Genomic DNA, 26,268 nt, shown 5'->3' with positions numbered 1-26,268 from the left:
GCCGGGATCTACAAGTCGGCTCCGTTCTTCAGTGGCTTGACACGTCAGCAATTTGTGACAACCACCGAGACGATTCTGATGCCTCGGGGAGGGGAAAGTGTTATCACGCCATGTGATGTATTCCATGTCCCTTGTTATCACAACATCGGAGAGATGAGACTGGAAAGTGTCACCTCACAAAGGAGAGTGACAAGAGAGTGGAAGAGGGGCCGATGGCATCGGGAACCACCAGCTTACTCTTGGATGTACGCTTAAGGATCAGAGAGAGTATTGCTGCCGCCAGTTAACATTAGTCAATGACTCCATACTCCAGGATTTGCGCCCAATAGAAAAATCACTCTTCCTAGCACACCTTTGATTAGGACTACCGTACCCAAAATAGGTGTCACCTCACACGAGAAGTTCCAACCTCTATGACCTCCTCCAACCAGCCATGGTGTGTCCACAAGGGAAGATCACAGTTCCACACAGCACTCTTGCTTCACTTTCTTCCTAGGAATATCCACAGATCCTTCTTTGTTTGCGTCAATTTAAACCGAAATGATTTTGGGCAATCCTTCGTAATCTCCTCGTTTTTGGCCAATCCTTCGTAATCTCCCTGTCTACCTCCTTGATTTCCCCCTTCTCCACCTCAGCAGTGCTAATAGCAGCCACCTCTTCCTTCAAAGTACCTACTACCTCCTTGAGTGTTCTCATCTTCGAGCGCTGATGTGTGTGGATCGAGCTTGCTCTCCTGTTAGTTCAGATTGGAGTTGGTGATCTTTGTTCTTCTCCTTGATAAGATCTCTCATCGCCGCTTCAAGATTGTCAAGCTTCTCCTTGACGTTTAGAGCCATCCCAATCCAGAACAACTGGGAGGAGGATGATGATTTTGTGTGCGTACGCACGTATTGGGGTGGAGGGTTTCAGAAGGTATGTATGTGTGTATGATAGGACTGAGTGTCAACTAGTAAGAAAAGACTGCTATAGCTGAACACCTATATATTTTGCACTGAAAGGCAACTCACTGAAATCATCAGAGCAACGTGTGGCAAACCTCATCAGACAGCTTCAACTTCAGCTGTAGTTTTCTCAAGGTCAATAGCTTCTCCAAGTCCAAATCTGCACAACACCAAAAAACATTCATGAACCTTTCTTTGCAGGGGGGCTAAGCTACATACACAACCAGCATAAAACATACAGACTGTTGAGAACTAGCTTCTTCTTACCAGCACCTAACACCTTTAGCTGCGCTTGGAACAACCGCTGCGCATTGTCCCGCATTGCTATCTCCACCTTTGTCAATACACAAACAGAGCTGGACTTATGAGACCTAAGTCATTAAAATTCCAATGTCTTCAACACACTCAGGCACCAAACCTGAGAATCCGTTAGCTGAAATACTCGTTTCCATGGCAAAAGAAATTTTGACGCATCACCAAAGGCCAGATTCGAGACATACACTAATTTTTGGAAAGCCTGTCAAAGAAAGAAAGAAACATCTCAAACAGCAGACGGCGTAGATGATTTGCTCCAGAGTAAACTGAAGGGCCCAAACCCTGCGTTCTTGAACTGCAGTATCCTTATCCCCTGTCTCCAGTCTTTGTCTAAAAATTCTTCTTCCAATCTGCAATGCACTAATCCAAAGTCAAGAAAGACTGCTTTACACAGGCACAAAATGGGCATGCATGCATTACGCATGCTATCAAAACCAACATGTCCAAAAAACTTCTTACTTCAATATGGACAGCTGCTGCATCAGGATCCTCAAGCCCCAAAGCAGTTTTGAACATTACTATCGTGTCTGGCTCATCACCCCTCAGATCTTCATTGCCTGGAGGAATCACACCAGTAACAAACCTGAAATGGTATGTAGCATAAGAATCAATTTTCAAAATGGTTTTAAAAAATCCAAATAATAATGCTTTCAGCCTTTGAGACTAACAGCAAGAATCCAGGCTTTGAGAAAATCTTTGGTTTATGAATCATGAAAAAATGCCCAATGTTGCACAAAACAGACGCAGACAAAAAGGATGGGTAAAATAAATGAAATCTTAAAGCTTCCTTAAATGAAAGTTACTTGAATGACTTAAACCAAAACATGGGCAAAATAAATGAGATCATTTCAGTGAGACTTTGTACAAGGACCCTCTTAAAGGCACAATCGGGAGGATAAGATAGACTAAGGTTTAACCTCTAAACTTTAAACTCATACAGCAACATAAACATATAAAAAAAGGATATAAGCTGTATGATTTATATACCTAGAAAGATGTAAAACAGAACCAAATCAAACGAATCTTGGAAACTTACAACATGCGACCTTAGCGGCTTGTCCAAACAGGAAGAATAAGAGTATCACCTGCTGCATGCTTAGCTTAGACAACAATGCCCTAGACTAGGTGCACATTTGTAGACTGGCTCATAATTAGAACTTCTTACATGAAACAACAGCAGACTGAGATTTTACTTTAAAATTGTATCTCTATTAAACTACCAAGCCTTCTATTATCCTCTAGTCACAAAGAGGTAAATTTACTTCGGCCACTCTAACCATGAAGAAATGAGGAGAAGAACGTAGACACACACACGAGAGCGAAAGAGAACGAGAGAGAATGGCCTAAAAGCAATAACTCAATGACACATTGAATCGAGTGAAAAGGAGGCTCTATTGGGCACATATATACTAAATAGCATAGTTACCCGGAATGGGAAATCGGAACGGGAACGGGGAACGGCAACATGCATGAAATGCCATTCCCTGTTCCGAATACTCATGTCTGAAACACGGAACGGGAAATTGGGATGGGAACGAGGAACGGAGACCTGAAAATGGCCATTCCCTGTTACTATGCTAAATAGTGACCTAGAAGATCAATAGTTAGACAATACTCCAAGCTAATACAAAAAACCTTCTCAAAGGTTCTAGTAGGAAGTGTATTAGGCTTGGACACCCAAGTGAGAAATCAACAGCAACACACGACCAGAAACTGCAACAACTTGAAAATAAAGAGAGAAAAGGAGAGTCGACACGAAGCGGCAGAGTTTTGCTTTCAAATGTGTTGGCCCCAAAGACTCATTCACCTTTCAGTATTTCTTTCTTTATTGATGATTCGCAAAGTACAACAGCCAAGGAGCACCTCCTTTGCAACGCCAAGGCTCATATTTAAAGGCCCAAGGCCAAAAAGCAATCAAATATGAAAAGCTAGCACCAAAAGGATAGTTTCCTAAAATTTTGGGATTTCCTAAAAATCCACCCAAATTCCCAGATGTCAATAAAGGTGCCACATCATCATATTTTGAGGTTACGAACTTGTCCGACTTCGTTTCGCCCACTTTCGGGAGTTCTAAACAGATCCTCTTTCACTGGAATGCCACATCATCACATCTGTGAAATACCTCCTCTTGTGAGAAGAGTAATCGCCTCACTTCAACTGCAAAATAGACAAAGGACAAAACTAGCTCAGTAGACACTAACTCTATGCTCACATGAACCAGACTGCACACATCTAGCACTCGCACAAAGACATCGGTCATTGAGCAATCCCATCACATTCACATCATTATCTCCATCGAGATCTCAGATACGAAACATGATTATTGTAACTTATTTAGCAATCACGTCCATACCACGCTGATCTGTTCATTGATCAACTAAATTTTGTCACTATCAATCCTTTATCACATTTCATGCAGACATCCCAAGGACCATCCCCACAAGACAGCACCACACAGAGCATGCATTCCACAAATCACTTAGTTCACACTCAACACTACGGTGCAAACAGTTAGTCTAGTCATCTCATCTAGTCCAAAACTCTTCATGCACATAGACCACTATCTAGCCATCTCATCCTTTCGGAACTCTTGACGCGCTATGATAGAAGTCTTAATTCACTAGAATTGCATTCCTGACTCAATTAACAATCACATATAGGTTCATCTGGCGAGCCCGCTCCTTCTGCATCTGAGGCTCGCCCTGTACCACTGGAAGAGATTGTTTGAGATCTTTGGCTAGAGCTGATCCACACTCTCAGAGGACAATTCGAGAGACTCCACGGTAACTCCGACCGCATGCGGGAGCGCAGAGAGACTTTCCTTCGACTCTGGCGCCCCGGGCCTTTCTTCACCATGGTCCAGGGTGTGCTGAGATGGCACTACCGCCCACCTGTGTGGCTTTTCCCTCCTCCCATCTCTTGATTTAGCCTCATTGTACATATGTTGTTTTTCATTGGGAGAGTCTCCCCCTTATGATTTATACCTAGATGAATCCAGGATAAGCCCAGATTCACCCTTGAAGGAAAGTGCAAGGTATAGACCCATGGTAGTCACCCACAAGACAATATAACCATCAGCTCCATCATGCATAGTATTGACTAAATACCACAACATCCACACTAACGTCCACAACTAGGTACTAACATATGCTCACCAACACAACACACACCACACGCACACACCTGACCATACATCAAACACAAAGTTCAACATACTGAGTTTTTGTCATGACTCCGAAGATCAAGGGCAGACTCAGCCATAATGAAGCCTAGCACTAAAAGAAGTATTAAATCGAAAAAATTAGCACAAAAATGAGGTAGTTGATAGGGCATACGCACCACAAAAGATAGAAAGAATTAGCACAATATCAACTGGTCGTAACTCGAACGAAAACTTCACAATGAGAGTCTGCATGTCCATCGGTCACTCCAAGCCAAAGATCTACAGCAACACTAACTGCAAACAATTGAGCAAAACTTCAATAGAGAGAGAGAGAGAGAAGAGGAGTCGACACAACACGACAGAGTTCCATGCCCACATGCATTGGCGCCAAAGACTTCCCACCCTTTCAATATTTCTTTATTATTGCTTCACAAAGGTACAATGTTCGAGGGTCCTCTCTCTCGCAGTGCTCCCAAGCCAATCTGCTAATAGGAGAGGCCCGCCCCTAGCCAAAAGTATACAGATGAAAGACCATGCTCCAAAAGCACTTAAAAGCTCTTGTCCCAAAAGCTCGCGCCCTAAGGGCTGCTCTCGTAAAACGTGGACCGTCCTAATTGCCAAGTTTGCAATTTTCGCGATTCACAGGTGAGTCTGTACAACGCTGCCACGTGTCTTTCTTTGCGTAACTTTGGATTCTAACTTTAATTTTGAAGAGTTTAGGCCCCTCGACCGGATTCTATTAATTGGGTAGGGTTAGGTTCTTAACCCTAACCTCATTTGGCCTTGTGGCTAGAATCTATATATTAGGCCATGCCATGTCACAAATTTGTGACATGCCCCCCTCTTGAAAGAATTGTAATCGCCCTCGATTGCGCTTGCAAAACAGACAAGACAAAAACTAGCTCAATAGGCATTGACTCTTAAGTGCTGACGTACTAGACTACACACATCCAACACTTGCACAAAGACAACAGTCATTGAACATTCACATACATTCAAAGGGGAGCTGTCCCATTGCGAGAGGGAGCACCTGTGACACACGTGGACGTGTTCGCTCCGCTCAAAACAAACAAAACAGAAAAATACAGCGTGCTGTGTTTTTTTGCAGGTTTAGGGTTTCGCACCTAAACTGCAAGAAATCACCAAGGGAGCCTCGGGAAAGACTTGAGATGCTTAAACAGCGCTTTGGGTGCCTGACAATGACAAAACAGGGAATCAGCATGCTCAAATTGATCGACAACTCACCGGAAAGCTCCTAGAATGCGAGGGAAAGTGTTTTAGAGGTGAAATTTGGCCTACAGGGGTTTTGGCGCCGTTATGTTATCAAAATTGGGCCAAAAACCTGCAATTACAGCCATGGAAGGTTAGGACAGCTTGGTGAGAGTTAGGTGAAAGTGTTCGGATCGTTTGTTTGCAATAAGAATAAAAAATTACCGAAAGGGGCGCCAGGCTTTGGGGCATACAAGGTGTCGCTGTCTACTTGGGAGTGCTCTAGCTACCAAGTCGTGAAGTGTCTTTAAGTGTTGAATTTCAATCTCAGGTTGATTCGTGCAATCGCTTTGTGTCCTGATGTTGCCAAATTGGCTTTATCTTACAGAAAAATAATTCTAAATGAATTATTGGATTTATAAGTGAGAGGGTTTTCTCGCTTGGAACACCAAGGAAAAATAATTCTCAATGAATTATTGGAATTTTAAGTGAGAGGGTTTTTCCCACTGGAAACATCCAAGTACAAAGTATTCCTAGTGTGTCATTCAAAGTAATGACGGAAGCATTGAGAACGGGAATATCTGTAAGGCCACCAGGAACGGGTACTTCTGATGCGTCACATCGGATGGGTGATAGGGAGCATCGGAAAGAAGTATCCGACCATCCGGGAACGGAGATCTCTGATGCGTCATAGGATGGGTGACATAGAGCATCGTGAAGTAGATTGCACCGTAAGTTTGGTAGGAAAGGACTAGGTGATGGGTATTCTTGATGCGTCACAAGGTGGGTGACGGGTGCATCGGAAAGGGGATATCCATAGTCAAGAGGAAATTCCGAACTGTGTTGGACACAAGGAAAAGCAAGCATTTGAATGAAGATGGCTTCAAGGGAAACTTTGAGAAAAAACAGATGCTTTCTGAGAAAGCGGGATTGCTTTTCGAGAAAGCGGATGCTTTCCTCCGAGGAAGTCGAGGAAATCTATATCTGCATTGCAACTGTGCATGTGATTGCATCCAGGGACACCTAAGAAGTGCTATGAAAGCATTGTTTTTAACTTATAAGGTTTTACTGAGTTTTTGGGCAGAATCGGGCTATTTTTAAAATACGTCGGCCGCCCATTTAATAAGGGGGCAGCCATCTGATAAATAAGGCAACAGATCAGCCAGTGTTTTCTCTCTCTCTTTTTCTGACAAAATAGCGGGCAGAACAGCTGATGTTTTTCTCTGTTTTCAGTCCATAAACAATGTAGACGGGGCTGATTTACGAGAAGGAACCCGAGAACACACCTCTTTTGTGTGTAGGATTGGAAAAGAGGATTTTCTATGTAGAGATCTCTTCCGAAAAATTGCTTTTTGAGAACCGAGTTGCGTTTCAAGCGTAGAGACTTTGAAGGTAACGATTTTCATGTTATGATCTCTGAGTATTTGATTGCAGGTGTACTTCCTCTTTGTGAGGGAGTAGGAGCAGAGGAAGGCATGAGCCTCTGCAGGAGAAAAGCGCTCTGAGGAACTAGAGCCAGATCAGCCCAAGGGTTTCGTACCCAAGTTTGGGAAGTAGATCCACGGATCGGAGAGAGGTAGTCTCTCGAGTTGTGATCCGGAAGTTGGGATTCCCAAGTAAGGACTTCGTGTCCGAGAAAGCAGAGTTGTTCTGCGGGAAGAGGACTCTGGAAACAAAGTTGGAAAAGAGAGTTGCAGGGATGTCATGCCCTGAGTCTGGAAGGTGAGATCCAGAGGCGAGAACCTTGGTTCTCAAGGATTTGGAATAAGGAACGGAAGTTCCTTGGAATAGGGTTTTGCCCTAGGAATCGGAAGCCGAGGCTTCCGCGAACCATCAAGTCTTATTCTAGAACGAACGTGGTAATACGTTCAGTTCAAGTGCTTGTATAGACTTCTCCTCAGTAATAAAGATACTATTATGGGGGGGGACCAGCCCATCTTCTAGTCCCCACTATTGTGTCGATCTTCTCACTCTCTATGTCTCTCTCTATCTATTTCTCTCTATATCCTTTGGCTTCAGTAATAAGTGATGAATTCTATTTATCCGAATTTTTTTCATATTGTTATGCGCTCCCGTCTGTGACACCTCAACTACATGTAAAGTTAATCAACATAAAGATTGGGTGAAAGCCAAAGTCTACCGCCCTATAGTGAGTCTACGGGCAGATTTCAAATCCCTGATTAACAAGCTTGTTTTGGATAGCAATATGGGAGAACATGGCACTCGACTTAAATTCTCGCGCTCTTTTTATCCATCGAAAGATTGGCGATCGGAGATAGCAAATTCAGTGGTTTTGGACTTGAAGTCGTATATCTTTGATCATAAGACTCAGTGATAGAAGTATTTGCCGCTGGTAGAGTTTGCTTACAACAACACGGTTCATACGTCTACGAGATAGGCGCCATTCAAAATAGTCAAGGTGCCAGAAAGTTTTCACTGGTTCTGAGCACCGAGGACAAGCACATCAATGTACACAGGATCTAGACATTGCTTTTGCCAAGGTAAGGGAGGCTTTGCAAAAGTCTGAAGCACGACATAAGAAGGCAACAGACAAGCATTGTCGTGACTTGCAGTTGAAGGAGAATGATTGGATGCTACTCCAGTTTGAGAAAGCACGCCAACGAAAGTGGATGGTAAGGAGACGCTTTTTCCAAATCTCAATATGTGATACTATGGGCTCTGCCAGGTAGAGGAAAAGATAAATGATGTATCCTTTAGAGTGAAGTTACTAGATACTTGGAGGATTCAAAATGCATTCCATGTGAGTCTCTTGAGACCTTTCAAAGGTGGAGTGTCACTGGACAGGGAGACAAATAAGTAACCAGGATTGGAAAGAGACGAAAGAGATTCTTATTCCAAAACAGGTATTAGAGCAAAAGTAAAGAAAAGTGAAGGTAAGTTGAACCGCAGATATTTGGTCAAGTTCAGGAACTATCCAGCTCTTGATACCAAGTGGATGGAAGAGTCGGGCTTAGCAGATACTCCTCATATAGTAGAGCTTTACCTTGAGGCTTTTGGTTTAGCTGCGACTATTCCAAAAGTGATCGATGAATCAACAGGTTGAATGTGGTGCAGTGCGGACTGTACAAGAGGAGAGCCACTCCACTCTTTTGTCACAAGTTACCTCGATGGGAATAAAGTCAATGATTCCTTGAGATTTGAGGGATATTGACGTGTGTATTGTTTGAGTACAGAGTGAGAAAGATGAAATATTGTAGCACTTTGTTTAGTCATCTAACGGGTGATGTGAATGTGATAGTAACGAGATTTAGTAAATAAAGACATCCATGAAAAGATAAGTACGGTCTAGATGTGATTGCTAAATAGTTACAATGATCATGATTCTCATCTGAGATCTAGTTTTTGCGTGAGAAAACTCTCCGTTTTCGCAACCCTTCGCGGTGAAGTTGTGTATACCTATGGGAGATTAGCAATTAGCTAATCCGATTCCTATACAAAAGGCTCTTGCCTTGGCAAACGCACATAAAACCCCGAGAATTGTACATGGTCATCTGAGAAGCCCAACTAGTGGGGTATTACCATATGTGCAAAGGGAAGAGAGAGATGCGTGAGCAAACATCGCGCTACATGAGACAAGGGAGAAGGCAAGCTTTCCATTAAAGTTGTGATCACCTCCACCCACTACTCATACACACACTGTAGTCACACTAAAGTCAAAAATCAGCCTCCTCTCCAAAATTGGGCGCCCCCTCTTGGATGAGACTTCTAGAGTGTGTTGGCCTGCGCAGGTTGCTCTCATACTGCCATGTGTCCAATTTGCTCCTTTATATTTAATTTCCTAGTATCCACCAACTTATTTAGTGTTGCATGTGGACTAAGTGACTTTGAACTGAGCCTATCCACCCTTTTACTGCTCGCCGATCGGCCCGACCATCTCGTGGAGATGTGGCCATGCGCGTAAAACTCTCGGCGGTCAACCGTTTCACATTGGCCATACAATGTCCCGCCATTTGTGACTTCAACAAGAGGGTCCCAAAAATTAAATAAAAATCAAGGGAAAGAAACCAACAACTAAGGTTAGTGGTTGTCACAACCTCGTGACATACCCCCCACTTGAAATCGCAAACATTCTCAATTGCATGACAGATATACATTATTTTTTCCATCTATCATAGAAGTGCGCATTGTATTTTTAACACTTGTTAAGCAGTGTACACTTCTATTGCACTGAATCAATATGTACATAGGATATGCTAGCTCCATCATCACCCCTCTTTTGAGCACATTGACTTGAGACATACGTAGGTTGTAAATCAAAGGCTTCAAGGTAAAGCTGCAGTACATTCGATGACTTTAACATTCCACACTCTTCCATCCACTTTGCATCCATAGGTGGATAGTTTTTGAACTTCACCAAATAACGTCTTGTAACTTTCCCCTTAACTTTTCTTTCTTTATGTGCCAAAATTTGCTCAAGTACCAAGATCTCATCAAGTTCCTCAACTTTTCGTTGATCTTCATCTCGCATTTCTTATGGCACATCACCCATGAAGGGTCTTAGAAGAGACATATGAAACGCATTGTGAATCTTCCAAGTGTAAGGCAATTTCAGCCTATAGGCAACGTCGTTGATCTTGTCAAGTACTTGAAAAGGCCCTAGTAACACATGTTTGGCTTAGGAAACAATCGTCCGTTGCCCTTCATCTTCTTTAATCTTGCCTTTTCAAACGGCAAAAGAACCCAATCACCAGGTGAAAACAACAATTCACAACGGTAAAGTTCACAACAGTTCACTACTTTGCCAAAGTCTTCTCCAAGGCAAGCTTGATTTTCTTACACATTTCATCTATGTTCTCTACATACCGATCTACTTCAAAAATATTATCCTTTGTGTGCAAAATGGAAGCAACCTTTTTGCCACCCTCAACAACTTCAAAAGGTGCCTTGTTTGTTGACAAATGCAGCCTTGTTTGTTGACAAATGCATACTCGAGCATAGGTAGATATTGTTCCCACTTGCCCTTATTGTCTTATACATAGCATTTTAGCAGATCTAAGACAGTAGAATTAGCCTCTTCTGACTGTCCATCAGTTTGTGGATGAAATGAGGAGGAAAACTTGAGCGCAGCACCCATGTTTTCAAACAAGCCTCTCCAAAACAGGCTCGTCATACGAGGATCACGATCACTGACAATAGATTCTGGCATACCATAGTACTTGAACACATTGAACACAAACAATCGTGTCATCTATCAGATTTTATCTTCTTCCTGACAGGAATAAAATGGGCATGTTTATTGAACCTGCAGATAATGGTCCATATACCATCATTCCTCGTTGGTGTTCTTGGAAAATCAAAGATAAAATCCACAGCAATACTTTCCCATGGCTTATCTCGAATAGGCAATGACTATAAGCACCTTGGCGTCTTTTGTAATAGACTTGGACACTCCAAGTAAAGAATCAACCGGGACAGCACCAAATAACCACTTCAAAACAATTCACAGATCACAATAGATTTGCACTCGCCCGACGGAGTTCCGTGCCTAGAGATATTGGCCCCAAAGACTGACGCCCCTTTCGGTATTTCCTTTTATATTAATCAAATCAAAGTACAAGAGAGTGGCTAGGGTTTCACTCTCAGACTCTGCGTCCACATGCCCTGAGAAGTGAGGACCTCACCACTAATTTAAAGGTTACAAGGGATGCCCAAAAGCAAAGCCCCAAAAGCTTCAAATCAAAAGCAATTACTCTCTCTCTCTCTCACAGAGAGTCAAAACTTGAAAGCAAAAGCATTCTCTCTCTCTTTCTCATATTGTAGAGAAAGAGCAAAATTTGCGTCGCTCATCATTTTCAAAAAAAAAAAAAAATTACAATAGCCTCTGCGATTTCCGGAAATTAGGGTTTTTGGCAAAAATTAGGGTTTGCAGGAATTTTAGGGTTTCTGGCAAAAATTAGGGTTTTTGCTGTCCGTAGCCACGTCATCACTTTGTGACATACCCCCCTCTTGAAGCATTGTAATCGACCGCAATTACGCCTGCAAAACCGACAAAAGCCATAAACCGTCTTAGCAGACACTGACTATTAGTACCTACATACTAGGAACACACATCTAGCACATGTACAAAATCAACAGTCACATCACAGGACATCACATGACATTCAATATTCATTCGGATCTTAGACCATGATTTATCGCCAATGTAGCTAGCAATCACATCTAGGTCCAATCAGGACCTCATCGATGTCCGATTGACTAACCCCTATTGCAACCATGTCTATTCGAGATCAATTAGACCAAAATGCTGTAGTCATTTCGGCTATCAGTTCCTGCACTCACAAGAAGTCAAGAACAAATCAGTATCATTATCAGGAATTCCATTTCACAAAGTCATCCAGCAGAATACTGTCAGCTCTCAGTATCCCTGAAGCTCAAAGAGACATCAGTGACTTTAGTATCAAAATCAAGGCATCTGTTGACAAAGGAGCGGAGTAACTCCCCTCTTGTGCATCCCACTGCACCAGATCTTCGACCAAGCTGAGTTTTTGGGTTCCGTTTGGAGTAGACTATGCTAAACCAAAACATCGAGGTAAAGTTTCACAATCCGAGGAGTATCTGCTAGGTCCTCCTCCTCCATCCACTTCGCATCACATGTAGGAAAGTTCTTGAACTAAACCAAGAACCGCCTTCGGACTTTACCTTTCTTCGTATCGTTATATGCCAAAATCTGTTCAGGAACAAGGATCTCCTCGTTTTCTTCCACTTTGGGTTGCTCATCAGGCTCCCCATCATCAGGCACATCACCCTTAACAGGGTTCAAGAGACTCACATGCAATGCATTATGAATCCTCCAAGTATCTGGCAGTTTCAATCGGAAGGAGACATCATGTATCTTGTCAGTGATCTGGAAAGGTCCATAGTATCGCATACTAAGCTTTGGAAAAAGCCTCTCTTTCCCTTTTTCTTTCGTAGGCGTGCCTTCTCATAAGTAAGAGCATCCAATCATCCTCCTTCAGTTTCAAGTCGCGAAGATCTCGGCAACAGCCGTATCCAAATCTCGCGAATATTCATCCGCTTCAAATATCTAATCTTTCGTGCTCAGGAACGATGGAACCTTCGCAACAATTTCAACAATCTCACATGGCGTCTTCCCCGTCGAAGAGTGTATCGTGTTATTGTAGACAAATTCCACCAAAGGTAAGTTCTTTTCCCATTGAGTCTTCTGATCCGAGATACAAGACTTCAATAAATCTAAAATCACTGAATTGGCAATCTCAAATTGCCCATCAGTCTGCAAGTGGAACGATGACGAGAATTGCAATTGCGTGCCAATGTTCTCCCAAATTGCCTTCCAAAACAAACTCATAAATCTGGGTCCTCTGTCGGAGACAATCGTCTCAGACGTGCCATGTAATCGGAAAATCATCGTGATCATTCTTAGTTCTCGGGAGATCAAAAATGAAATCCATTTCAATATTTTCCCAGGGGCGGGTGGGTATGCGTGAAGGCTGTAACAATCCCTGTGCCTTATGCCTGTCAAACTTGACCTTCTGGCATACTGCGCACAACTCTTCCATGTCCTTTTTGAGTCACGGCCAAAAGAAGTATCTCTCTACCCCTTTCATGGTGGTAGCAATTCCGCAGTGACCCGTAAAAGGTGGAGAGTGGCATTCAGTCATAACCTTTTCCCTCAACTGCTGTGTAACGCACAACATAGTCTTTTTCATCATGTAGCCTTCCCGAGGGGAAATCTCCAGCTATTGGTCTCCCCATCCCGTATCCGTGTGAAAATATCTGCAAAATCTGTATCTGTGGCATACTGATCGACCATATCATTGAAGCTCCTATGATATATCGCGAAAACAGCCAGAACCAACGGTTTCCGAGACAAAGTATCTACCACCACATTCTTCTATCCCTGCACATGGAAAATATGGAAGTGGAACTGTGACAAGATGTTCGCCCACCGCATCTGCTTTTCCGAAAGCTGCTTCTGTGACAAGAAGTAGCACAAACTCTGATGGTCTGTAAAGACAGTAAAATCCGCCCTGAGTAGGTAATGCCGCCACTGAGTAAGAGCATGGAGAACCGCCAAAAGCTCTCTCTCATAGATCTGTGCTGTCATCTCCGGCCTAGAGAACAAACGGCTCTCGTAAGCTATGAGGTGGCCTTTTTGCATCAAGACCGCACCCAAACTACGACCACAAGCATCACAATATACTTCAAATGACCTCTGCAAGTCCGGCAAAGTCAAAATAGGTCGCGTAGTGAATTTCTCTTTCAATGTCTGAAAGGCAGTCACCTCTGTGGGTCCCCACGAAAAAGGTACTCCTTTCTGTGTCAAGGTATGCAAAGGGGAAGCAACCTCTGAAACTTTCGTATGAACCGCCTGTAGTACGAACACAGTCCCAAGAAGCTTCTAACTTCATGGACATTCCTCAAATCGGGCCAATCACGGATAGTCTCTATCTTGGCTAGGTCCATTTTCACTCCTGCTGCTGACACAATGTGTCCTAAAAAGTGTATCTCTGGTAGGAAAAATTCACTTTTCTTTGCATTAATCACTAACGTGTGATCTCGTAATGCCTGAAAGACTTGAAGCAGATGATCTTTGTGTTCTGCCTCATTCTTGGAGAAAACAATGATGTCGTCAAAGAAAGTGACAACAAATAGCCTGTACTCTCGAAAAATCATGTCCATCATCCGGTTAAATGTCGCAGGAGCATTGGTTAAGCCAAAAGGAATCACCAAAAACTCAAATAACCCAAAAGTCGTCCAAATAGTTGTCTTGTAGACATCTCCTGGCGGTATCCTGATCTGATGATATCCACTCTTCAAGTCAATCCTGCTAAAGCACGAGGATCCCTGTATATCATCGATCCAAGGAATCGGAAATCTGTTCTTGATGGTGATTTCGTTGAGAGTGCTATAATCGATGCACATTCTCCAAGATCCGTCTTTCTTCAAAACCAACAACACTGGAGAGCAATACGGTGAAGTACTAGGCTGGACAAGACCCTTTTCCAAGAGGTCTTTCACTGGGTTCATAATCTTTTCATTTTATACTCGGCTCACACGGTAAGGTGGCCAATTCGGTGGCGTGCTTCCATGTATCAGATCAATGGTTTGATCTTCAGGCCCTCTGAAAAGCAATCGACATGAGTGTCGAGAAAAATCTTGGCGTTCTTTTGATCATGTCAAAATATATTCAAACTTTATCTAGCGTTCAGTTCTCTCCCAAAAGAATGAGTAAGAAACAGAAGTTCATCAAGTACAATCTCTAAGCCCTTCATTTATCAAAGTCGCTTTCTCGGCCCGGTAGTCAACCATGGCGTAGTTCTTGTGGTACCAAGGGATCCTGAGTAGAACGTCACTCGCGTGCCCTGAACACCCCTGTCATTGCAAACGAAGTTTGCCAATGCTCGGTGTAATGGCAACATCCCATCCGGGTGCCAGTCGAACTACCTCCGCCTGTGGCGTCAATCTGTCGGGCGTAATTCCAAATCGAGCCGCCAATTCCAAGTGAAAAGAAGGTGGCCTTGGCTCCTTCAAAAGAGCTTCCTGATCCTTCACTTTGCCCCAAAAGCGGTAAAGTTTGTACTTCCATTCATTAGATTCGGTGCAGGTCCCACGCAATGTGGTACCAGTTCTGCTTTTCTATCTGCCTTTTCTGCCACATTCCTCAGCTGCTCTCGAACTCTCAGGCCTGTCGTTGTTCTTATCATTCTGTTCTTTCTGTGCCTTTTTAGGGCACTTAGTGGAGATATGTCCATGTTTCCCGCATCCAAAGCACTTCCCCTCTCTAATGAAGCGAGCTCTCTGCTCAGGAGTATGCTTGGGTCGTGCATCCTTTTTCTCTGGGTTGCTCTTTTTCTTTCTACTTTCATTCCCAGAAGTCTGTTCCGCTCGTTGTGTCATGGCCTCATCTGTGGGGTAGGTCAGACTGCCAGAGCAAAGCCCCGCTTCGCCTGACTCATCAACTCTTGAATAGAAGCTGACTTCTGTTCCAAGCAGTGATCTCGGATCTCTGTAGGTAGACCCAAGGTAAACCGCTCAATCTGTTCTCTGAACGAGATCTTCTTGCATGAAGAGGCGGGTAGAAAAGAGCTCCAGAATCTTTCACAATAAGCATTGATTGTGTCTTTCTTAGTCATCCGAAGATGGTTCCAAGCAGCTCGTATATCTCGTTCATATTCTTGCGTCAACCAAGAAGGAATAAAAAGCTTCTTAAATTTCAGCCATTTAACTGGCGCAGTCTTGTTTAAAAGAAGCGTGGACCACCAAGTACGAGCATTCCCCTTAAAGTAAGAGGAAGCTCTCCGAATCTTGGAGTGCTCTGAATAGCGTCCTCCCGCGAAAACAATGTCAAATTGCTGTATAAAAGACAAAGCCTTCGAAGCATCTGAGTATTCTGAAAAAGTATCAAACTTGATCGAGTGGCCAACTTCCTTAAACTCTCGGACTTTCTTGCTTTTATCTTCGAGAAAGTCATATTGGTTAGCTTTGTAAAAATTCTTCTTGTTCGCATAAAACTTTCCGTCATCGGAATCTGAGCTGTCTGTAGACGAGTCCTCAGTAGAACTGTCAATCTCCAGGCGAGATGTAGCCTTCTTTGTCTTTTTCTTGCACTTTCTGAAGCTTTTAGTCTTGCTTCGCTTTTTGTTTTTTTCTGTCTTCTTCGCTCGAGTCTGAAAAGCTAGAAGAACTGTCAGAAGAAGATGAAGAACTGAGTAAGCCTTCAAACTTGACACGCTTCTTCTGTTTCTTTGCCTTGTCAAAAGTTGACTGACGACCCAAATAACCTGGAAAGTCAGTGCTTTTCTTCTGCTTTTTGCCGTGCTTTTTGGCTTTCTTTTGCACGTCAAAAAGCTGAGCAATCCGTGCATCAACCAGGTTCTCCAGTTCCTTCTTCATAGATTTTCTTGGAGGCATAAGGTTTCTTGAGAGCGGGTTTCGGGAGTGGTGTTGTGGTTCTCTGCCACTCCATCTGTACCTCTTCCAAAGAGGTCTGGTTTATATATTTTGCCATCTTCGGGTCCTTGGCAAAATTGAGCATCATCTTTGTTGCATCGACGATCAACTGGCGACGCTCCATCTCTCGCCGCTCCGCCTAAGTAGACCAAGGCGGGCCATACTCTCTGCCGGAATCTTCGTTGTGATCCCTGCCGCATCTCCAGATGCAGAGGGAGTCGACTGATCATTGCCTGAAGCCATAGGTGCCGCGGAAAAAAAAGTTCGGGGATCAGATTTCCCATAGAAGAGAAATCGGCCGTGCTCTGATACCACTGTAAGAGACTTGGACACTGCAAGTCAAGAATCAACCGCGACAGCACCAAATAACCACTTCAAAACAATTCACAGATCACAATAGATTTGCACTGGCCCGGCGGAGTTTCGTACCTAGAGATATTGGCCCCAAAGACTGACGCCCCTTTCGGTATTTCTTTTTATATTAATCAAATCAAAGTACAAGCGAGTGGCTAGGGTTTCACTCTCAGACTCTGCGTCCAGATGCCCTAAGAAGTGAGGCCCTCACCACTAATTTAAAGGTTACAAGGGATGCCCAAAAGCAGAGCCCTAAAAGCTTCAAATCAAAAGCAATTGCTCTCTCTCTCTCACAGAGAGTCAAAACTTGAAAGCAAAAGCATTCTGTCTCTCTTTCTCATAATGTAGAGAAAAAGCAAAATTTGCGTCGCTCATCATTTTCAATATATATATATATATATATATATAAAATAGCCTCCGCGATTTCCGAAAAGTAAGGTTTTTGGCAAAAATTAGGGTTTGCAGGAATTTTAGGGTTTCTGGCAGAAATTAGGGTTTCTGCTGTCCGTAGCCACGTCATCACTTTGTGACATCTTTTGCCTGTCAAACTTGACCTTTTGGCAAATCACGCATGCTCGTACAAAGGCATCCACATCTCTCCTCAAAGTAGGCCAATAAAAGTATGTCTCGACCGCTTTCATTGTCGCATCTATACCACAATGCACTGCATACAGTGGGATATGACTTTCTACCATAACCTTATGTAGCAATGGCCTAGTGAAACATAATCTGCCATGCATCATCATAAACCGTCCCTGAGGAGAGAGTGCTCATGGCGTTGTCCATCTCGCAATTGTTCAAACATTTTTGCAAAATCTTCATCATTATCATATCGTTCCTTCATGTCATTGAGCTCATGATGATAAGGAATTGACAGTGCTGAAATTTGTGGCTTTCTTGAAAACGCATCAGCCACGACATTCTTCTTGCCTTCCACGCGCACAATCTAAAAGTGGAACATAGAGAAAATGTTTGCCCATCGCATATGATTTACAGATAGCTTTGATTGTGTCAAACACTACTGCATGATCTGTTTGGACAACAAAATCAGCACCTAGCAAGTAGTGTTTCCAACTTGAGAGTGCATAAATCATAGCCAGCAGCTCTTTGCATAATCTTTTCTGGCCCTTGCAAGATTCTCCTTTCATAAGCTACAACCCGACTATCTTGCATTAACACTGCCCCAATACTATTGCCACACGCATCACACTCGACCACAAATGACGTCTTGAGATCTGGCAAAACAATTACGGGATCCGAAGTCATCTTTTCCTTTAAGAGATAAAAACTTGAAATCTTTTTTTGTGTCCAAGCATAATCCGAGGAAGCTACGGACATCATGCACAGTCTTCAAGTCTGGCCATGTCTTGATTGCTTCAAACTTGGCAAGATCCATTTGAACACCATCCTTTGACACTAACTGGCCTAGAAAGTGGATCTAATACAAAGAGAATTCACTTTTCTTAGGGTTGACCAGCAACCTGTGACTATGCAGCTCTTCGAGCACAATGGTCAAGTGACGCCTATGCTCCTTTTCATTCTTCGAATGGACTATCATGTCATCAAAGAATGTGCCAACAAACTTTTGATGTGGGCGGAAGATCCGGTCCATCATCCTATCGAACGTAGCAGGAGCATTAGTAAGACCAAATGGCATCACTAAGAACTCATACTAACCAAATCTCGTTCTAAATGCAATCTTGTGCACATCCTCTGGCCTGATACGAGTCTGATGGTATCCACTCTTAAGATCTATCCTGCTAAAAATTGCCGCAGCCTCTAAACAGTCAAGAATATCATCAATCCTTGGAATAGGAAACCTGTTCTTGATGGTATTCTTATTCACCGCATGGTAATCAATACACATGCGCCAAGAGCCATCCTTCTTCTGCACTAGAAGCACTAGGGAGCAGAACTAGGTTGAATCAACCCTTTTTCTAACAGCTCCTCTACTTGGCTCACAATCTCTTTCAGTTGAGCCCCACTAACCCTGTAGGGAGGTCTATTTGGTGGGCTACAACCTAGCACCAAATCTACCGCATGATCCTCAGGCCTCTACGGCGGCAACTGAGACGCTAACAAGTCAGAAAAACAGTCACTAAAACTCTCGCAAAAATACTAACCTTTCTTTATCTAACACAGTTAAATTTGGCTAACAATTATTTGAAACATCACATGCAAAAATCAAGTATGCAGAAAGATGATTCTTAATTACAAAAGTGATAGCCAAAGTTGGTAAAATAGGGACAGACTCTTCTTTAAGCTTTATATCCAAGATATGAGTTTTGCCCCTATGTTGCAAGGTGACCTTTTTGTTGAAGACATCCAACACTCCATGTACAGGGAACATCCATGGGATTCCCAACAACGCATAGCACCCTTCCAATGGCATGATTTAAATTTTCCATGTCCAAATATGATTGGATATGCAGACGTAGCTTTCCAATGATGAGAGTAACACACTCTGAGTAGAGAGAACATGCCAAACCTACCTCTGATGTGTATCCAATCTCTTCAGCTTTGATACCCAATTTGATAGCCAACTCTAGTGAGATAACGTTTGCCTTAGCACCTGGATCAAAGAAAATAAGTGTTGTTTGATTCCTATCTTTACCCCACGCTCTGCATAACTCACTGGCATCCGAGTTTGGTCTATATCACCCACCAAGTCTGGCACTAAACCTGCCGTGGGTTTGCGCTTCTTCCCTTTTTTGTCCTCTCGGTCAGCTGGCATCTTTATCTGTGGAAAATCTGTGACAAGATGACCAGGCTGCTCATAAATAAAGCATTTGTTCTCAGCCATCAAAGCCCTCTCTTCTTCGAACGACTTGCGTACAAGAGGTTTCCTATCCTGTCCAATGATGAGAGTAACACACTCTGAGTAGAGAGAACATGCCAAACCTGCCTCTGATGTGTATCCAATCTCTTCAGCTTTGATACCCAATTTGATAGCCAACTCTGGTGAGATAACGTTTGCCTTAGCACCTGGATCAAAGAAAATAAGTGTTGTTTGATTCCTATCTTTACCCCACGCTCTGCATAACTCACTGGCATCCGAGTTTGGTCTATATCACCCACCAAGTCTGGCACTAAACCTGCCGTGGGTTTGCGCTTCTTCCCTTTTTTGTCCTCTTTGTCCTCTCGGTCAGCTGGCATCTTTCTCTGTGGAAAATCTGTAGCAAGATGACCAGGCTGCTCATAAATAAAGCATTTGTTCTCAGCCATCAAAGCCCTCTCTTCTTCGAACGACTTGCGTACAAGTGGTTTCCTATCCTGTTTCTTTACCCATCCTCCAAACGTCTCGACTGAGTCCTTAGCTTTCTCTGCCTTTTCTAACCCCTGAGACGCTTCAAGAGTCACTTTCACCAAGGGCTTCCTTGCTGAACTTTACTTTGGCTGGCTCCCTTTTACGTTGCCCTGAAATCCACTGTCCTCTCCCTTCAATTTGGCATGACCAGTGTTGGCAACTTCCATAAGCTGAGTAAGGGTGGCCACTATCTTCATTGTACAGTAGTTTCGAAGCCCTTCAGGCAGCCCACAACAATATTTCTCAATCTGCTTTGTCAATGGCACAAGACTATAGGAAGTTACTGAGAGCAACGCTTTACAGAACATCAGTACTCCTCTAAGCATTTGCAAGAAGCCACATTGAGCTGGTGCCAATCCATCGTGGCATCGCCTTCAAATTCATTTGACAACCACGCAAATGCAAACATTTGCTTGACGTAAACCCATGTGGCAGGTGCATGTCCTTGCATCAACAATGTCGTCCACCATAAATGTGCATCTATACTTATATGAAGGAGCTTGGAGCCTTGATCCACGTGGCTGCAAATGCATGCACCCACGGGAGAAGGCCCAACCTTCTTCCAAGTCGGCACTCCTGCTGGCAGCACATGCGCGCGCGCACGAGAGAGAGAGAGAGAGAGAGAGAGAGAGAGAGAGAGAGAGAGAGAGAGAGAGAGACTCACGCCACTCTGCATTAGGCAACGCCACTCTGCGGTGAGGGCTCACACTCTGCAGAGCATTTGGACACAGAGTCTGAAAGTGAAACCCTAACCGCTCTCTTATACTTTGATCATTGATTAATACATTAAGAAATACCGAAAGGGGAGCCAATTTTTTGGGGCCGATATCTCTAGGCACGGAACTCCGCCAGGCCAGTGCAAATCTATTGTGATCTGTGACTTGTTTTGAAGTGGTTATTTGGTGTTGTGGTGATTGTTTCTTCACTTGAGAGTGTCCAAGTCTGTTACAGTGGTATCAAAGCACGGCCGATTTCTCTTCTACGGGAAATCCGTTCCCCAATTTTTTCCGGAGCACCTATCGCTTCACGCAAGGATCAGTCGACTCCCTCTGCATCTGGAGATGCGGGCAAGGATCACAACGAAGATTCCAACAGAGTATGGCCCACGCCTCGGCCTACTCAGGCGGAGCAACGAGAGATGAAGCATCGTCAATTGATCGACGGTGCAACAAAGATGATGCTCAGTTTTGAGAAGGACCCGAAGTTGCAAAATATATGAGGGAGACTTCTTTTCAGAAAGTGCATGCGCACTGGCAGAAAACCACAACACCACCCCCAAAACCCGCTCTCAAGAAACCTTTTGATCACAAGCAATATTCAGAGAAGGAATTACAAGAGGTGGTTGATGCCCGGATTGCTCAGCTTTTTGACGCGCAGAAGAAAGCCAAAAGCACGGCAAAAAGCAGAAGAAAGGCACTGACTTCCCGGGTTACTTGGGTCGTCAGTCGACATTTGACAAAGCAAAGAAACAGAAGAAGCGTGTTCACTTTGAAGGAGTACCCAATTCTTCTTCTTCTTCTTCTTCCGACAGTTCTTCTAGCTCTTCAGATTCGAGCGAAGAAGACAAAAAAGGCAAAAAGCGAAGCAAGAAACAACGCTTCGGAAAGGGCAAGAAAAAAGACAAAGAAGCCTAAATCTCGCTCAGTGACTAACAGTTCTACTGAGGACTCGTCCACAAACAGTTCAGACTCCGATTACGGAAACTTTTATGCGAACAAGAAGAATTTTTATAAAGCCAACAGGATAAAAGCAATAAAGTCCGAAAATTTAAGGAAGGTGGACAGTCGATCAAATTTGACAACTTTTCAAGATACTCGGGTGCTTCGAAGGCTTTGTCTTTTACAGCAGTTTGACATCGCTTTCGCGGGAGGACGCTACTCAGAGCACTCCAAGATTCGGAGAGCTGCCTCTTACTTTAAGGGGAATGGTCGAACTTGGTGGTCCACGCTTCTTTTAAACAAGACTGCGCCAGTTAAATGGCTGAAATTTAAGAAGCTTTTTATTTCTTCTTGATTGAGGCAAGAGTATGAACGCAATATATGAGCTGCTTGGAACCATCTTCGGATGACCAAGAGAGACACAATAAATGCTTACTGTGAGAGATTCTGGAGCTCTTTTCTACCCGTCTCTGTTCCAAGCAATGATCTCGGATCTCTGTAGGTGGTCTGTTCTTGATTGAGGCAAGAGTATGAACGCGATATATGAGCTGCTTGGAACCATCTTCGGATGACCAAGAGAGATACAATAAATGCTTACTGTGAGAGATTCTGGAGCTCTTTTCTACCCGCCTCTGTTCCAAGCAATGATCTCGGATCGCTGTAGGTAGACCCAAGGTGAACCGCACCGTATTGCTCTCCAATGTTGTTGATTTTCAAGAAAGACGGATCTTGGAGAATGTGCATCGATTATAGAGCTCTCAACAAAATCACCATCAAGAACAGATTTCCGAATCCTAGGATCGATGATATACTCGACAGGTTACAGGGATCCTCGTGCTTTAGCAGGATTGATCTGAAGAGTGCATATCATCAGATCAGGATCGCACCGGGAGACGTCTACAAGACAGCTTTTCGGACGACTTTTGGGTTATTTGAGTTTTTGGTGATGCCTTTTGGCTTAACCAATGCTCCTGCGACATTTAATCGGATGATGGACAGGATTTTTCGAGAGTACAGGCTATTTGTTGGCACTTTCTTTGACGACATCATTGTTTTCTCCAAGAATGAGGCAGAACACAGAGATAATCTGCTTCAAGTCTTTCAAGCATTACGAGATCACAAATTAGTGATTAATGCAAAGAAAAGTGAATTTTTCCTACCAGAGATACACTTTTTGGGACACATTGTCTCTGCAAGCAGGAGTGCAAATGGATCCGGCTGACTATCCGTGATTGGCCCAATTTGAAGAATGTCCATGAAGTTAGGAGCTTCTTGGGATTGTGTTCGTACTACAGGCAGTTCATTCGTAAGTTTGCAGAGGTTGCTTCCCCTTTGCATATCTTGACACAGAAAGGAGTCCCTTTCTCGTGGGGATCCACAGAGGTGACTGCCTTTCAGACATTGAAAGAGAAATTGACTACAGGACCAGTTTTGACTTTGCTAGACTTGCAGAAGTCATTTGAAGTATATTGTGATGCTTGTGGTCGTAGTCTAGGTGCGGTCTTAATGCAAGAAGGCCGCGTCATTACTTACGAGAGCCGATTGTTCTCAAGGCCGGAGATGACAGCACAAATTTATGAGAAGAGCTTTTGGCAATTATCCATGCTCTTACTCCGTGGCGTCATTACCTACTCGGAGCGGATTTTACTGTCTTTACAGACCATCAGAGTTTGCGCTACTTCTTGTCATAGACGCAGCTTTCGGAAAAGCAGATGCAGTGGGTGAACATCTTGTCACAGTTTCACTTCCAGATTGTCCATGTGCAGGGACAGAAGAATGTGGTGGCAGATGCTTTGTCTCGGAAGCCGTTGGTTCTGGCTATTTTCGCGATACATCATAGGAGCTTTGAGGATATGGTCGACCAGTATGCCACAGATACAGATTTTGCAGACGTTTTCACACGGATACGGAATGGGGAGACAGTAGTGGGATACTCCATTCGGGAAGGCTATTTAATGAGAAAAACCATGTTGTGCATTACACAGCCGTTGAGGGAAAAGGTTATGACTGAATGCCATTGTCCACCTTTCACGGGTCACCGCGGCATTGCTACCACCATGAAAGGGGTAGAGAGATACTTCTTTTGGCCGAGACTCAAAAAGGATGTGGAAGAGTTTGTGCGCAATTGCTTAGTATGCCAGAAGGTCAAGTTTGATAGGCATAAGGCACAGGGATTGTTATAGCCTTTAACCATACCCATCCGCCCCTGGGAAAGTATTGCAATGGATTTCATTTTTGACCTCCCGAGAACACAGAGTGGTCACGATGGTATCTGGACTGTTATTGATAAATTTAGCAAACAGGCTCATTTCATTCCAGTGAAGAAAACAGTCAAGTCGGATCACTTAGCGAGACTGTTTGTGGCCCAGATCTTCAGATTACATGGCATGCCTGAGACGATTGTCTCCGACAGAGACCCCAAATTTACAAGTTTGTTTTGGAAGGCAATTTGGGAGAACATTGGCACGCGATTGCAGTTCTCGTCATCGTTCTACCCGCAGACTGATGGGCAATCCGAGATTGCAAATTCAGTGGTTCTAGATTTATTGAAGTTTTATGTCTCAAAACAGAAGACTCAATGGGAAAAGTACCTACCATTGGTGGAATTTGCCTACAATAACACGATACACTCTTCGACAGGGAAGGCACCATTTGAGATTGTTGAAGGTGCTGCCAAGGTTCCACCCTTCCTAAGCACGAAAGATAAGATTTTTGAAGCAGATGAATATACACGAGACTTAGATACTGCTTTTGCCAAGGTTCGCAAGACTTTGCAGAAGTCTCAAGAACGACAGAAAAAGGCTGATTGGGTGATTGGGTGATTATGAACCCAATGAAAGACCTCTTGGAAAAGGGTCTTGTCCAGCCTAGTACTTCACCGTATTGCTCTCCAGTGTTGTTGGTTTTGAAGAAAGACGGATCTTGGAAAATGCGCATCGATTATAGCACTCTCAACGAAATCACTATCAAGAACAGATTTCCGATTCCTAGGATCAATGATATACTCGACAGGTTACAGGGATCCTCGTGCTTTAGCAGGATTGACTTGAAGAGTGGATATCATCAGATCAGGATAGCGCCAGGAGATGTCTACAAGACAGCTTTTCGGACGACTTTTGGGTTAGTTGAGTTTCTGGTGATGCCTTTGGCTTAACCAATGCTCCTACGACATTTAATCGGATGATGGACATGATTTTTCGAGAGTACGGGCTATTTGTTGGCACTTTCTTTGACGACATCATTGTTTTCTCCAAGAATGAGGCAAAACATAGAGATCATCTGCTTCACGTCTTTCAGGCATTACGAGATCACACATTAGTGATTAATGCAAAAAGAAAAGTGAATTTTTCCTACCAGAGATACACTTTTTGGGACACATTGTGTCAGCAACAACAGGAGTGCAAATGGACCCGGCCAAGATAGAGACTATCCGTGATTGGCCCGATTTGAGGAATGTCCATGAAGTTAGAAGCTTCTTGGGACTGTGTTCGTGCTACAGGGGGTTCATACGAAAGTTTGCAGAGGTTGCTTCCCCTTTGCATACCTTGACACAAAAAGGAGTACCTTTTTCGTGAGGACCCACAGAGGTGACTGCCTTTCGGACATTGAAAGAGAAATTGACTACGGGACCTGTTTTTACTTTGCCGGACTTGCAGAAGTCATTTGAAGTGTATTGTGATGCTTGTGGTCGTAGTCTGGGTGCGGTCTTGATGCAAGAAGGCCATGTCATAGCTTACGAGAGCCGTTTGTTCTCTAGGCCGGAGATAACAGCACAGTTCTATGAGAAAGAGCTTTTGGCGGTTATCCATGCTCTTACTCAGTGGCGGCAGTACCTACTCGGAGCGGATTTTACTGTCTTTGCAGACCATCAGAGTTTGCGCTACTTCTTGTCACAGAAGCAGCTTTCGGAAAAGCAGATGCGGTGGGCGAACATCTTGTCACAATTTCACTTCCAGATTGTCCATGTGCAAGGACAGAAGAATGTGGTGGCATATGCTTTGTCTCGAAAACCATTGGTTCTGGCTATTTCCGCGATACATCATAGGAGCTTCGAGGATTTGGTTGATCAATATGCCACAGATACAGATTTTGCAGATATTTTTCGCACGGATACGGGATGGGGAGACAGTAGCTGGATACTCCCTTCGGGAAGGCTACTTGATGAAAAAGACTATGTTGTGCGTTACACAGCCGTTGAGGGAAAAGGTTATGACTGAATGCCACTGTCCACCTTTTACGGGTCACCGCGGCATTGCTACCACCATGAAGGGGGTAGAGAAATACTTCTTTGGGCCGAGACTCAAAAAGGATGTGGAAGAGTTTGTGCGCAGTTGCTTGGTATGCCAGAAGGTCAAGTTTGGCACGCATAAGGCACAGGAATTGTTACAG

General features: G+C 43.7%; 1 protein-coding gene across 1 annotated transcript in view; it reads right to left on the bottom strand.

Moving 5' to 3' along the window:
* TIC110 (translocon at the inner envelope membrane of chloroplasts 110) overlaps positions 1–26,268 on the bottom strand; it is a 133,631-nt gene that overhangs the window by 85,957 nt on the left and 21,406 nt on the right. The window contains exons 3-7 of the mRNA XM_086513178.1: positions 1,716–1,839; positions 1,538–1,606; positions 1,360–1,458; positions 1,209–1,275; positions 1,037–1,101 (exon numbers count right to left, since the gene is read on the bottom strand). Of these exons, the coding sequence (XP_086369304.1) occupies positions 1,037–1,101; positions 1,209–1,275; positions 1,360–1,458; positions 1,538–1,606; positions 1,716–1,839 (424 nt within the window). The remainder of the gene's footprint in view (positions 1–1,036; positions 1,102–1,208; positions 1,276–1,359; positions 1,459–1,537; positions 1,607–1,715; positions 1,840–26,268) is intronic.

This window comes from Adiantum capillus-veneris, chromosome 5, assembly GCF_014529385.1.
Source record: "Adiantum capillus-veneris isolate H3 chromosome 5, ASM1452938v2, whole genome shotgun sequence".
Classification (NCBI taxonomy): Eukaryota; Viridiplantae; Streptophyta; class Polypodiopsida; order Polypodiales; family Pteridaceae; genus Adiantum; species Adiantum capillus-veneris.
Note: the sequence above shows the minus strand (reverse complement) of the source record. Positions and strands in the feature narration are given on the sequence as shown.